The 15,152-nt window shown below is 41.6% G+C and overlaps 1 protein-coding gene across 2 annotated transcripts in view; it reads right to left on the bottom strand.

Moving 5' to 3' along the window:
• Positions 1 to 974: 974 nt before the first annotated feature.
• The window catches only part of cpamd8 (C3 and PZP like alpha-2-macroglobulin domain containing 8), a 43,682-nt gene continuing 29,504 nt past the window's right edge, over positions 975 to 15,152 (bottom strand). Inside the window, exons 33-44 of one of the 2 annotated variants that reach the window (XM_079349850.1) lie at positions 14,976 to 15,112; positions 14,271 to 14,426; positions 13,527 to 13,589; positions 11,193 to 11,458; positions 11,008 to 11,095; positions 8,312 to 8,386; positions 8,075 to 8,180; positions 7,762 to 7,872; positions 7,464 to 7,676; positions 5,148 to 5,222; positions 2,759 to 2,963; positions 975 to 2,063 (exon numbers count right to left, since the gene is read on the bottom strand). In XM_079349850.1, the coding sequence (XP_079205976.1) occupies position 2,063; positions 2,759 to 2,963; positions 5,148 to 5,222; positions 7,464 to 7,676; positions 7,762 to 7,872; positions 8,075 to 8,180; positions 8,312 to 8,386; positions 11,008 to 11,095; positions 11,193 to 11,458; positions 13,527 to 13,589; positions 14,271 to 14,426; positions 14,976 to 15,112 (1,496 nt within the window). In that variant the 3' untranslated portion in view covers positions 975 to 2,062. The remainder of the gene's footprint in view (positions 2,064 to 2,758; positions 2,964 to 5,147; positions 5,223 to 7,463; positions 7,677 to 7,761; positions 7,873 to 8,074; positions 8,181 to 8,311; positions 8,387 to 11,007; positions 11,096 to 11,192; positions 11,459 to 13,526; positions 13,590 to 14,270; positions 14,427 to 14,975; positions 15,113 to 15,152) is intronic. The other variant, XM_079349851.1, reaches the window with a different exon arrangement.

The following is a 15,152-nucleotide window of genomic DNA, read 5'->3' as shown; positions in this document are numbered from 1 at the left end:
AGTGTGGAGACGGGAGACACAGTATCACTCTTCAGCCATGCATGTGGTTGCCACAGAGACGACTGTAGGTCCCCTGCACTGCTGGTCCAATGTCAACAAAAGGAGCAATGGGTTTTTTTTCCATTGAAGCTGGAGAGGTAAATCCTGCTGTATCTGTACTTTTAACTTCAATATCACACATTTTCCTGCAAGTTTGGATGCAGAGAAGTGTACGTGAAGAAGTTGAAAGCCGAATTAGAATCAAAGATGCCAGTTTTCTTGTCCAGGCCAAATTTCCTAAAGACGTTACGTATATCTTATCCTATTTTCTTGATGTTTTAGTTTCTCATCTTTAAATGAAGGTCAAACAAAGTATTCCGATGCTGTTTGGCTGTCTTTGATCTCCTCTACTCTCATTTAAAGGACTCATTTAAAGGCCTGAGTAGCCAGAGGCCACAGTAACTGAGAAGGTCGATAAGTGACAAAAACAAACATTAAACTTTAACAAGCTCCAACTCTCTCCCTGCTGTTGCTTCTGGTAACACATATTCAACATGGAAAGCCTACAGATGTACAGTACACAGAGTTCATACATTTAGATCCACATGCACACGATGTTTGTCTCTAAAGCAGAAGCATGCCAGAGTTCAGAGTCAGCTATCAAAGCAGAGAGCCCTCTGAAACAGCAGGGCTGTAACACAGCTCACTGCTGACAGGAAATTAACTCCAGACTTAACTAGCCTTTCAAAGAAGAAAACTGCACTGCTGCTCCTCTGCTATTGAGTTCCTTGTACTCTGCAGCATTTGCAATGAGCTTCCTGTTCTAAAAATCAACACCAAAGACGTCTAAATACTGTACCTGCATATTTTAAAGGTGTGACAGCATTAGCAAAAACAGAAGAAAAACAGAGTGGGGAATAGTGCAGAAACAACCTTGTCGTCTGCAAATTGACCACAGCATCAAGCAAGAGTGTGAAGGCAACAAAGCCAGAACCTCCGATTGTATACAAATTTTATTCTTGTCTTAGAAAGCACAGTATCTTAAATGAATAGAGACTACATGAATCAAATTTGGTCCATTTACATTAATTCAAAATGTAATTCTTGATTTTTCAGTTTATTGCTTTAAAAATTAAAATTGAACACAAACAAAAATAGCTTATGAACTGTACAATCAAATCTCAAGGTAGGTAAGGTGAAAGGTGACTTGAGAGTAGATGTTTGTGGGTGTTTCGGTTGAATTCTTCCAGTAACACTGGAAGTGATGCATCCTTGTGAACCCGAGGCCCACATACACTGAGCTTCTGTTAGTTTTGTGGCCTCAGTCGCGTTTCAGTCCTCTTCTTTCCTCACGTTTCCTGCCAGTCTCTGGTGTGCTGTCCATTAAAGGCAAAACGCTCAAATAAATCTAAAAAAATGAAAAACACTTGAGCTTATGTTTCTGTAAAGCATATGGTTAGCATATGTCTTTTACAGCAGGATACCAGCACAGGAATTTCATCAACAATCCAACGACTGGGTTAAAGCTTGCTATGAAAGAAAAAAAAATGCCTTTGACAGTATATATCTGTTGTTTGAACTCAAAGAAAGAGAGTAAAGAGTAGACTGTATGAACGGGCAAAAAAAAAAAAAAAAAAAAGCAATAAAAAACAACAGAAAATAATATGACCTCTAACTACAAATAAATACCACAGATAGAAAATAACAAAATATTTTGCTTACAGTCAGGTGTAATTACAAACATAAATACTTGATTATTACTTCTAGTGATTATAAAGGCAGTACAGTGAATAACAAAGATGCTATGGTGCCCAATGGTGACCTGGAGTTTGGACGAAGAGAAATCTGGAGGACAGCAACCGTACATAGTAACATCCAACCACGCACACATACTTAGAAATGCATCCACACAGACTCCATACAAAATGATCCAACACACTCTCACACACTCTTTTCTCCAGACTCCACCGTCTCTTTTCTTTCTGGCAGGGCATGTCCCAAGACTCTTCTTTCTTTCCATTCACTAGCATATTCACAAATAATGTACAATTTGGATGTGGGTATGGCCTCAGTCTTCGTTGTTTCTGTGGATGACAAGAAATCAGGACACGTTTTTTTTTTGTAATGCAGGATTAACTGAAACGCTGTTAATGCTTTTTTATTTTAACGGAAGAACGTGGGACTTTTTGATCCAGTAGATGTCGCCCTTGAGCACCAGCATTAAACCGAGTCAAGCTGTTCTGAAGCCTCTGCTCTCTTCCTGTGGCACCCCTCCACTCGTGCTCACACGAAGAAGCGAAATAGAAGGCATGACGATGAAGCACAATGAAGCTCAAACGGTGGACAAAATTCTTCCTTACTTTAGCTGCAACGGCCTGTGTGCTGTATATGTTAGCCCTCTTTGGTTAACTCATAGCTTTATATTGCACATAAAGTGACACAGATTGACCAAGAGCTAAAGACGCATGGTCCAATAATAGTACAGCTGGCGGGATTCATGCTTCTCACTCGTTGAAAGCAGTCATGACTCGAAGAGACATTAACATAAAACTTGATTTCTGCTTTATCTATGAGTTCAATGTTGCACATTCTTCCCCTAACTGTTAAATATAAATCTATTAATGAGAAGCTTTCATGATCATTCCACACAGAACAATATCCTTAAATGCAAATTCACATCCACTTACTCTAAGCTATTAAAACACAAGAGAAAATCTTCCCGACATTCACAAACCCTTAACAACAATGACACAACAAATAAAGGCGGAGAAGCTTGTACCATCGCTCAGGGATGTTCTTTGTGTCCAGTGTGGGTAGCTGGGTATTTGCTGGCAGGAGGAGCACCTTCTGCTCTACATCCCCTCCACCCTCAGGAAGGTCAAACTGGTCCCCTCCATCTGCATCAGCAAGGAAAGGCTCAGAGTCCGGGTCGTATTCATAGGAGTAGTAGGACACCTCTGCCATGGAACCCTGCTCCTCCTCACCTGGAGATATCAGGGTGGGGTAAAAGAATGAGAAGAACATTTACTGCTGCAGCCGCTGTGTCAAACTGTTATTTCTTTCCATTTTTGGTGTCCCATGTGGACTAAATATATATGCCTTTTGTTATTCAATTTGAATTTTTTATATATATATATATATATATATACATATATATATACATACATATTTTAAAAAAAGCAGGTGTTAAGATTTGATTTAGATTGACTGTGAATGTATTTAAGAATTGGTTGTTTCATTTTATCAGTAAAAATAAATAAATATGTGTTTTGTAGCTGTTCCCTAACACAGACAGTAGGGGTCCCTCTCTGCTTAATGTTGTGATCTCACATACTGCTGCATACTACTTCAAAGTCACTCTTTGTCTGATAAGCACACAGCTCTTTTTAAATATTTACTTTATTATGAATGGCTAGAATGAAGAAAACAGCGCAAACTGATTTTGCTTCTTTAAAGTGTAACTAGTTGGGCTTTATGTTAAGGCTTAATCCCCACGCGCACACACACACACACACACACACACACACACACACACACACACACACACACACACACACACACACACACACACACACACACACACACACACACACACACACACACACACACACACACACACACACACACACACACACACACACACACACACACACACACACACACACACATTCCACAAATTGGAAAGTTGAAGTTCACTCATAGAGTTCACTCATAAGACAAGTCTGCACAGGGAAGCTAATTCCAGAGCTTCCTCCACTGTTCCAGTGGAAACTGTCACTTCCTTGGCACAGCCCGCCTTCACCTATTACATTCTGAGTGCACTTAGCGGGCATGTTGTCAGCAATCTAATGGTTTACAATGACTGTGTTTTCATAGTACTTATTCAATCTAATCAGTCCAGGGTTACTGTGTTGTAAGTTAGTGTGTGTTTGCGTGTATGCATGAGTTTGGGTAGGTATGCTTTCCTGTGTATGCATGATGTAAAATGTGTGTGTGTGTGTGTGTGTGTGTGTGTGTGTGGTGTGTGCAGCCTTCCTGCTGTTTGTGTGAAGTGTTAGCTTTTGTACTAAGGAGACCTTTGACTGAGAGCAGCTTTGTGAGCAGCAGCTACTGAGAAAACATGTCAGTGCAGGCTGTGCCACATCACACACACACACACACACACACACACACACACACACACACACACACACACACACACACACACACACACACACACACACACACACACACACACACACACACACACACACACACACACACACACACACACACACACACACACACACACACACCTTAATGTTACTTATCAGTGCAAACGCATACAGCATATATGTACAGTATGCATGCTCCTGCAGCTTCGGAGTAACAGTGCCCCTTTCTATTTTTGTTGCCAAATGTGACACAACCACATCCTCCCTTCACATGCAGCCAAACTTCCCTACAGGAATTCTCTGGCTGCCTCTCTGAAAGTCGTAGCTGATCCAAGCTCATGGCAGAGCAACAATCAAGCCCGCAGTGTGAAACCTATCCCCCTATTTATCACACCGGTTGTAGACATGATGAGGTGGCTTGGGAATGTTTCGCCACATACTCCACCTAGGTATCTGTTCTTCTTGTCCTTTCTCTCTGTCGGCCCTGCTTTTTTGCACTTTCATCTCGTCCCCATGATCATCCCTCTTTGACTCTCTTTTTTCGCCCCCCCCCTCCTTTCTTTGATTTCAGGCTCCACATCCCCCCATGCACCCTTTCATCTCTTTGTCTCTCACTCTTTCTTCTTCCCGCCCTTGTGAACTCCCATAACCTACACTACAGAAGAAAACACATGCAGCGTAATTAAAGGCTACATACATATAACACATGACCTGCTTGACGTCTCAACTTTTTCAATTACATTCAGCTGACACAGGAGCTTGGATCGATATATCGATCCCTACAACAATCGAAGCTGTGATATTCAGAGAGCCGATAAAAAGATACGGCTGACTAAAATGTGCTTAATCAGGAAAACTAAGTGAGTGAGAGAGTCTGATATCGATTGACGCTGGTTATTTCTGGCCTCAACAGGCCGATAGAGCAACAGTTTAAAAGCACCTTTTAAAATCAACAATGTGAGGTGAGTGATAAATGCACGTATGATTAGGGAAAGGTGCAGTTCTTCAGGTTACCTGTGTGTACAGGCACTGAGGGCTGCTCAGTTTCCTGTCGTGTTATTGGTTGCCTGTCCTCGACTGTGGGAGCGACTGGAAATGAAAAAAAACAACAACACACACACATTAGAGTATTCACATGTATGTGGCTGCCACAGCAGCTAAGGAAACTAGTAGCAGAAACAACAGAGTTTCAGTGTTGCATAATCTAAATACTGCACAGAAGCATTATCCAGCCCACTGCGCAACACTTCTTGGCAAGATAATGATGTACACTTAGTCTCAACAGAGGTCTGCATCAAAACTCATCCAGAAATAGCAGCCAGAGGGGCTGTGTGTGGAAACAAATTGTATCTTTTTCCTTTTCAAAACAGGAAAATGGTGGCAGGAATCTCCTCCGCACAAGCATACACAAACAAACAATGTCGGGGAACTTGAAACAAAACTCTTTTGATAAACAGCATGAACCACTTGGCACAAACTAAGGTCTTTTCCCACCAAAGTTTTGTCTATGCCTTTTTCCAATCTGCTCCACAACATGAAGGTCTCCTTTGTTGTTGGTCTGTGCGTCGGAAAGGAATGTGACAAGGATTTCAAAGGGCTGGACAAAAGCACTCTGTCATTTGGAGAGAGCCCTGTAATACAGCAGAGAGCAAAAAAAAAAAAAAAGGGGGGGGGGGCTGCGGAGGGTTGTTCTCCTTAGAAAACTCATCCAGTAATCAGCTCAACACCTGAACAGCTGTTTCCAGCGCTCAGATCCCTGCACACAGATGAGCGCAAACACACGTGCATGTGCATGCAGACACACACACACAGATAAATGAACAATGGGCACGCGGACGATTACACACCCAGACTGTGATACATCAAAGGCAACTGACTGCTTCCACTGAATTACACAAGATCACAAGAGATCGAGAGAACACCTACACAGACACATTTATTCCTCTGGAGGGAGAAAAGTTGTGAGATGTATTCTCAGTGTCTTTGATTAATAAAGCACCTATTGGATAAACAAAAAGTCTACAAACGTCAGCTTGTTTTACCCTGACAAGTCCTTGCCACCTTGAAGTCCTTGAACTTTCAGTCCTGCCAGTGTAATTTTCTAAAGCCACTTGCTAGATGCAGTCTACGTATTTCAAACTGATCAAAGAAATAAAATATAATTTATCTTTACTGTCACTGCTATAAAAAACAACAACAGAGGCTCTTGTCAGTGGCAGCACTGAGAAATGAGAGATATAAGAAAACATAAAAAAAAAAAAACAGATGCATTATGTAAGAAGAGAAATGTGAAAGCTGGAGAAATGTACAGATTCTGTGGTATATATTCATCACTCTATACACAATCTATCATCAGAGGAACATGTGGTCCCTGGAAAACTGTTTGAAGATAAAATGCTATTAGAGAAGTTATGGTGGGAGGCCGCTACAGTGAAACTGTGATTCTCCTGGTAGCTTTTCAGCTCAAAAATGTTCCAGGGACACATCATTTCCTTTGAATAAAGTTTTTGTATTTAGTTCAGAGAATATAGCATAGAATTGTGACACTTCTCCAACTTTCATATTTCACTAATGGACATAGAGCTGTGACACTTAAAGCAGCCCATAGCCTAGCGGTTGTGTCGCGGGCCCCTTGCAGCGGCTGTTAGTTCAAATCCAACCTCGGCCTTTTGCTGCATGCCATCCCCAACATCCCCCGCCTCTCTCAACTGTCCTATCCAATGAAGGCAACAAAAAAACCCTAAATAAATTTAATAAGCCCAAATAAAGAAGTCAAACTTTAATGTAAAATAGCTAACAGTAGCTCGTTCTCTCACTCGCTCTGTCCTTCTTCATTCATATTATGTCATTATTATTAACATCTGTAATATGTCCAAAGATCCTTTCTTGGCATTGGTACTTTGGAATTGTTAAATAAAAGAATGAATAATAAATAAAAAGCAAGAACCATTAAAAAAAATACTGTCACATCTATGAGTGTTTAGCAGGGTTTTCATCGTCTTTCAAATTCAAGCTTTTTGTAAGTTCTTATTTTGGAGGAAAGCATTGAAGGGATGTAATTTAATTGTTAAAATCTTTATCTGAAACCAGAAGAAATCTAGCCAGTTTCTAACACATTATGGGCTTATAATTACCACACGGCAGTAGTTAACTTATCATACAAAATCAGCATCTTTTTACTTCCTATTACCAAGTCAACCAGAAGTTTAAGGAGAAGAAGAGGAGGGAAGCTGAGAGGGAGGAAGTGCGTCAGATGTCAGAGGAACTGGTCAAAGTTGGTTGGGATGGTAAACATGAAGAAGGTACCTCCTCTTTCAAGAGGGCTCTTACTTTGAGGACACTGGGTCAGGGGAACCTGCTTGATACGTGTCCCATTTCGACAGGCAAACACCTCCATCTGACATTGGTTCTGGTAGAGCTGCCCATCAGACCCACAAACCGGCTCCCCATCGTAACCGCAGTCCCTGTAGCAAGTGCAGCGCTCAAACTTCTCCTCCTCCAGACATCCAAACACATTATTGCATTGATTTGCCTGCACAAAACCTGAAAAAAATAAAAAGGTGTTTTTTTAGTAGATTGATGGAAGTTGGGCATCTGTGAATCATTAGACTCCGAGCTTAAGTCTCACCTATCCACTGATTGGTTGAACTTTCCACCTCGTTGCAAGTGGGTCCATCGCAGAGCTCCCGTGCCAACGGACTGCTCTCGCTAACGTTGTAGAACCGGGTGGCCTCAAAGGCTACAAAACAAGCACAGACCCACACCAGCACGTTCACACATCCACACACACACCAAATAATGATGACACTTACCATAACTGCATCATAAACTTCCCCAATTTCCAGTAAAAAGAAGTCACTTCATAAATCATGGTAAGTTAGACAGTTTTCCAACTCTCCGTCTTTTAACAGTGGTTCTAAAAATATTCATCAGAGGCACACCTGGTTCATAGTAGTCATAGATCTTAACCGGAACAGGCGCCGTCTTGCCCACAATGTACTCCCTGACAGCTTGGAAGGCCACACACGTCATACACTGGCTGGGAATCTAAGAGCGGATGATAAACAAAGAAAAATAAGAAACAAAAACATTCCGAAACATACATTACAAAAAAATACACTTCACACCGACACTGACTCCAGATGAGCACAACATGGAGGAACATGAACTAAACCCACCTCATCAAAGTAGAACAACACTTTCCTCCCGTTCAGCTCGTATCGCTTCAGACCCACTCGCTTGTCCATCAGCAGCTGTGGAGGAAGATGAGAGGAAAATTGAGCTCAAACACAACCCAATAGGATTCAAGTCAGTCTGTTGGGATAAACATTATGGTCTGGCTAAGTGCTGGAATTGGTTCAGAAAATGTGTCAGTTATCATTTATTTGTGCATACAACAAACTAAAAACGTTCAAACTCAAACTGTACGCCTGAGGTGCAGTTGCCATTACTCCCCCAACTACGACCGTCGACATGGTCCACATGTAGGATAAAAACATCTGCCCTTCACCATGACAACATGGCCATCAGTGAAAATATACAGCACAGATCATCTAATTAGCTAGCCCTCAATGACTTGAAATCAACAGAGGATCGGATTGTCCAATCACTGATTCATCCCGAGTTTGATGTTTAAAGTTTTCACAGACAGGCTGGATCTAGCTGGATCAGACATGCATGACCATATCCTGTTCATTTAGAATAGAATGTCTGTATTGTCATTATACAATGTACAAATCAAATGACAGCTTCACCTCAAAGTGCACACAAAGTCCACAAAACAACAAAACTCTCATTCAGGCACTTGAGCAAAGTACGTGTATTTACGAGTATTTACATGGGGTAGTATAAAAAAGTGTCCTGACAGATAAAAGATTTTAAATAATAAGAAAGTCGGGGTGAGAGCTGTCCATAACCATGTTTTTTGCTCTGTTCAGGCAGCAGGAGTTGTAAATGTCCTTTAGGGTGCAGCCGATGATCCTCTGTCCTCGCTGATTACTCTCTAAATCAACTAACTTTAACCTTTTGAATGAGTCATGGGGACGGCTGTGGCTCAGTTGGTAGAGTCATCGTCTCTCAACCGGAAGTTCGAGCAACATGTCCATCGTGTCCTTGAGCAAGACACTTAACTCTGCATTGCTCCAACTGCTGCTGTATAAATGGATCAGCCACTTCTGGTCTCTGATACTACATAGCAACCTCAGTGCCATCAGTGTGTGAACGGGTCGGTGTGACGTGCAGCGTAAAAGCGCTTTGAGTAGTCAGAAGACGAGAAAAGCACCATATAAGCTGAAGTCCATTTACCAAACATTGGGAGCCAGCAGAGTTCACTCCCCCCATGGGGGATTTTTTCATTCTGTCAAAGGTGGCAGCCTTTGGAGAGCAGGGGTTTATGAGGTGCTCAGCCTGAGCTGGCGCCATCGAGACACAAAAAGACACACACATACACACAAACAGAGATGCACACAGACAAGTTGTCCTTGTGTGTGTGTGTGTGTTTTTTTAAAGCATTGTTTTCTAACTAGCAACCAAACACTGACAATGGCGTCCCATAGCCCCAACATTATACATTTAATGACTCCCCAGATGTTAAATTAAGCTCATTATATTGGGTGATAAGAGGCCGTTAGTTACTCCCAATCAGTCACTGGACAAATCATTCATGACTTCAGCTTCCATGAAAGCATCGAGACATGACTGCAGAAGCCAAGTTTGCCACCATAAATTGAGGAATGCAAGTGGCAGTCAGGCAGGCAGCAGTAAAACTCCAAGGGAGGCCAGTAGGGGTGTAAACTGAGCTTGTTAGCCACTGCAACTCAGGTCAGCCTCGACCGACACACAGACACTGTGAGTGAGCATGTATGTGTGCCAGTGTTTAACATATCCCCAGGTAGCCAGAGAGGTGGTTCTTTTAAAAGTGGACGCCTGCAGACTAAGGCTCATAACTATCTAGTAATGAGGGACAAGCTTCTGATGGGTGACTTGGGAGCTGACCAGGATCCTGCCCTTAAATTTAACATCACAATCTCTCATTCACAAAAACCAAACCATTCTTCAAATCGCCCGTCAATCTTTTGCCAATGCTCTTTCAGTCACATCTACTGTTCATTAACAAATATTTATTTTATGTTATTTATTTATTTAAATTACACAACTTTTACTTCAGGTACATCGTGAGGTTGCAATGAGATGTGTGTGTGTGTGTGTGTGTGTGTGTGTGTGTGTGTGTGTGTGTGTGTTTGTTCTTGAAGGCCCTGAGAGGTCAAACGGCCTCTCAACCTGAGACATTCTAACTCCACAGGCCTTGAGCTGACTGGTCTTTCTCCTTTAATACATGTAAAAAAAAAAACACCATAAAAATCCCCTTCACCTTAATGACCATTCCAGGTGACTAAGACACACATGAAATACTTTCCCATTGCACGTGTGTGTAACACACACAGCAGTTAAAAGCTGGTTGCAAAAGAACAACATTTTTAGGATTGGCTCTGTCCAGCAATTTTAATGGAGAGAATGACCTTTGACCTTCTGAGTCCCCCTGACCTAATAAAAATGTATACCTTCCAACAGCCACAATCATTGTGCATATCCATAGCATTTACGTGTGTTTTTATGCAAGTTTCCAAACAACGCATACTTGTTGAGGTGAATGTAATATTTGATACTTGAGTTTTCCTAAAAAAGTGAGAACAATATGTTGAATTCCATAAAAGACTGTCTACAACTTACAACATGCAATGCTTGGCTAGCAATCTGTCAGCCACGAACCTTAAAGAACGATTGGTTTCTCCGGGTTTCTTAAACATGAAGGATGTGGAACATACAGTATTAACATTAGGACAGTTTATGCATGTATACTAATGTGGTTCCATACCCTCTCTAGGCTTTCAACATCTGCACGGAAACCAGAAATCATGGGAACTTCAATGACAGCCATGTTTGAAGAGCCTGAATGAAGCCACCTAGACAAAAAAAAGAGTAAGTTTAACAATGAGCGATCGTAAGCGGCAGAGCTTTACCAAGTCAATGTCTTTGTACACGTTGGTGTTCTCGTTTTACCTGGCACAGACTTCTAAAGAGATGTGGAAATCCATTTTGTCCTGGTAAGCCGCCGGGTCATCGTCATCAATGGGCGCCCGCCGCTTGCGGTTAAGTTCAGAGCGGTTGTCTGCACGGCTACGCGGACGTGAGGAAGGGTGACGGGGATTTGATGAAGAGGAGGGGGGAGGCTGCTGGTGTCGCTCCTGGAAAGGCTCTTTAAGGTCCACCTTGAGCAGGAAGGCTGGCTTGGATACTGGGTCAGGTAGGTTGTAAGACACATCAATCTACAGACAAGGAAAATGAAATAGGAGTATAAATGTTGATATCCATTCAAAAAATACTTAACATCAAATAATACATGTATTTGATGTTTTCCCATTAAAGTAGGAAGAGGCATTCATAGACTCCTTGATCCCCCGGCTTTTCTCTGACCATCACACAACATCCACAAGACAGACCCCTCTGATTAAGTAAAGACATTTACAGTATGTTAATCGAAGGATAGATCCCCCTGACTGCATGTTTATCTCCTAAGTGTTTCTCTTGTGCCACCATGAAGATTCCATCTGTGTGTTTTTTTTTAAATGTAATAATAAGTCAAGGACTATTTGATGAATAATCGTCACTTTTTTACATCCATTCAGATTACTTTTAGGATGAATTATTACTCAGCTCTTAACTAATAATCTGATGCTAAATTTAGACCAACAATCATGTCTCTGGAGAGAGTAGGCTTCGTATCTGCAAACCCAACGACATCTTATTAAGTTTTTTTTTTTTTTTCATTGGGAGCGGTTTTGATAAGTGCTTTAAAAATAAACTTTAATTATTATTATCATGAAAAAAGAAACTGCTCAAAAACCTTGTATCAACATTTTTGGCCCATGTATCTGTAAATGTACTTTTTGTATCACACTAAACATCAGCTTTTGTGAAAAAAGACTTTCTCATTGTCTAATATGGACTGACTGCAGCATCTGTTTACACAAAAAGTGAAGCTTGCTGAACTTGTGTAAAAAATGTTTTTCGCAGCGCCTTGTGTTATGTTTTATGTTTGATTTACGAAAACTAAAGCAGATTTAAAGGTGTTGACATTCTAATGACTAAAAAGTTAAATTGTGTTAATATTAGAGTGTGTCAGTGTTTGACCCGTTCTGTTATATATTTGTGTTTTTCTTTCACTATGATTCTCATTCGGATTGAATGTTTATTCCAAACAGATGTTACATCTATCATGTTCTTCTGAGGTGTGTAAGTCCATGTGGGCTGGGCTTCGACTTCTGCTACTACTACTAGTTTGAGTTCAAATATTTAGGACCTCCAGCCTTGAGAGGACTTAACAAGTGTGTGTGTGTGTGTGTGTGTGTGTGTGTGTGTGAGTGTGTGTGTATGTGGGGGGGGGGGGACATATTAGGCAGCCTTTAAAAGCATAAACCACAAATCATTTTCACTGGCCACAAGACATGCATACAGAAGGCTTCTATTTCAGCCTGAGGAAAAACTTTCTGCTTTGATGCTCTTAAATTTCACAGGAGATTATTATTCCCAGAACGGCACACATTCTGAATAAATCATCCACACTGATTTGAGACCTTTGCAAAGCTACTAAATAACAATCCCGAGGCACAGGACGTATACTCATCACATACAGTGCATCTTCAACACACACTCGGGCCGGTCTCTTTGATTGCCTGCTCTTGTATCTCATTAGAGCCCAGGTGCTGCTGGCCCGAGGGCCTGTCAGAGGGGTGAACTGACGCACGGAGAGGTGTGGATGGAGAGAGGAGTAGAGAGGGTTGGGAGCCAGAAGAAAGGAAATGTGTGTTTGTGTGTATGGAACTTGTTGAGGTGAAAGAGTTGGAAGATTTGTTCGTCACTGCTTTGTAGCTGGCTCTGCCTCAGTCAAATTGAAGCCCCCCCCCCCCAGAAGAAGAAAAAAACAAACAAACAACCAAACAAACAAATGTAAATATCTTCTTTTACATTTATTCATTCGTTTGGTTTAAAATGCAGACAAATGTTTAAACATGGATGATAAGAAAAGAGGACAAAATATCATCCAGGAGAAGGAAAAAGCATTGACTGTTTATGAAAGGGGGTTCTGTTTGTCTGCACCAAGGTAGGATGTAAACAGAATCCTGACCAGGGGGCCACAGGAATCAACGCTTTCCAAAGCATCCGGCTAAACTCTACCAGATTACTCCAATTTACAAAGAGGAATCTGGGCATCGGGAGGTGAAAAAAAAAAAAACACCCCACTGGTACCACCAGATTCTTGTGCTAAGCAGATGACATCATGGTTTGATTTCAAATCTGTCTTTTGAGTGTTTGTACGGTGAAGTTATACACTACCTGCATGAGACAGCAGCCTTCTCCTTTTGCGCTGACAAAAAGGCCTGTGGGGATACTGGGGATCTGGGAAATAAGAGAGAGGGACAGAGGAAAGAAGAGAAACAAAGAGAGTCAGAGGAGGCAGGGAGAGGTGAATGAGCCATTTATCAAGTGAATGAATGCTGTAGGCTGCTGCACAGCCACTAGTGCCTCTCTGGCTACCAACCAGCAGGCCTTAATTGCCCCCAATTAAGCTGACACCACTAATCACAGCAGAGGAACATGCCCAGCAGAGAAATATTGCTCTCTCACCTGAGCCGCTCTGGCTGTCTACAGGAGCACTTTCACTCACACAGCAGGGCTGACCTGACGCCACAGTGCTCCAGCCAAGGTTGTTCTTGCCCACACTTCAGGTTTGTAATGTGTGGGCAACCAGGCTAATAAAACAGAGTTATTAAATCAACAGACCAACAAGGTGCTTTTGGGAAATCCAGCCCAGTTTGGTTTGGCAGTGTGAAAATGTCTTGGCTACTAAACAGCCAAACATAGAAACCCAGAGATGAATGTTTCATTCCAAAGTGTGGCTCTGGTGAGTACTGCTATCATAAATCACTGTATTAAAGCGGGAAATGCTTCTAGATTGGATCAAAGCAATACAATTCACAAGTGGAACAAAAAAAACCCAAAAAAAACCCAAAAAAAACAAATCCATGTGATTTGATTGGCCATTCCCCATTAAAGAATCACTGTTAGCATTGTTATCACCTTGGCGCTTTGCAGGATTTTGTTGTTGTCTCTGTTAAGTTCAATTGTCTCCTGGAAGTCGAGGTTGGTGGATGCCAGTGAGATGGTGAGGTTGACCCCCCCCACATAGGACAGGATGGCGTACTCTGACAGAGCCTGGAGAGCTACACAGGTGTCCTGTACAGAGGTTTAGGACAATGTCAACATGGCTTCTGGATGGATGAGGCATCTTCTGACTGAAGTAGTAATGGCTTATGTTCATTCACTTCCCCACAGAGGTCAATAAAGTATATTGTAAATAAATAAATACATATATTAAAACATTTCAAATTCATTTTAAGGACAAAGGTTCAAACGTTAACAAAGGGGCAACAAGAGAGTAAACAGAACAAAATTAACTTCTGTTAATTATTAGACTGCTTATTATTTTCTATTGGAGAGACAGAACACAGAGGACAACAGGGAAAAACGGTTTCTCAAATTCAAAAACCAAAAACTTTATTTGGGGCAATTGAAGGGCACAGAGAGCAGCAAATGAAGGACTGTGCAGCTATACTAAAAGTTTAACCAAGATAAAGTGTCAACAAATAATAAAGAATTGGTTAGATACAAAAGAAGGTATAAGTGAACGGTGATCGAACTTAAGATGTACAAGATTTTTTTTCCTGTGTTTTCTAATAATTATATCACTGAATGAAAAAGGAAACCCAAGAGAAATAGGGATACCTGTGTGGATGAGAAGCCACCCAATGCATTCCTCTGCTGGGAGAGCCATTTGACCACAGGCAGGGCAGAAGCCACATCCCCAAGGAGGGTGTAGGTCAGAAGACCATAGGCTGTCATCTCCACCTCTGCTGACACTACTGGGGGAAAAAAGTGAGAATCCATTTGTTTTTAGTTGTT

This window comes from Symphodus melops (assembly GCF_947650265.1).
Source record: "Symphodus melops genome assembly, chromosome: 8".
NCBI classification, from domain to species: Eukaryota; Metazoa; Chordata; class Actinopteri; order Labriformes; family Labridae; genus Symphodus; species Symphodus melops.
The sequence above is the reverse complement of the archived record's forward strand: the minus strand, read 5'-3'. Positions and strand labels throughout refer to the sequence as shown.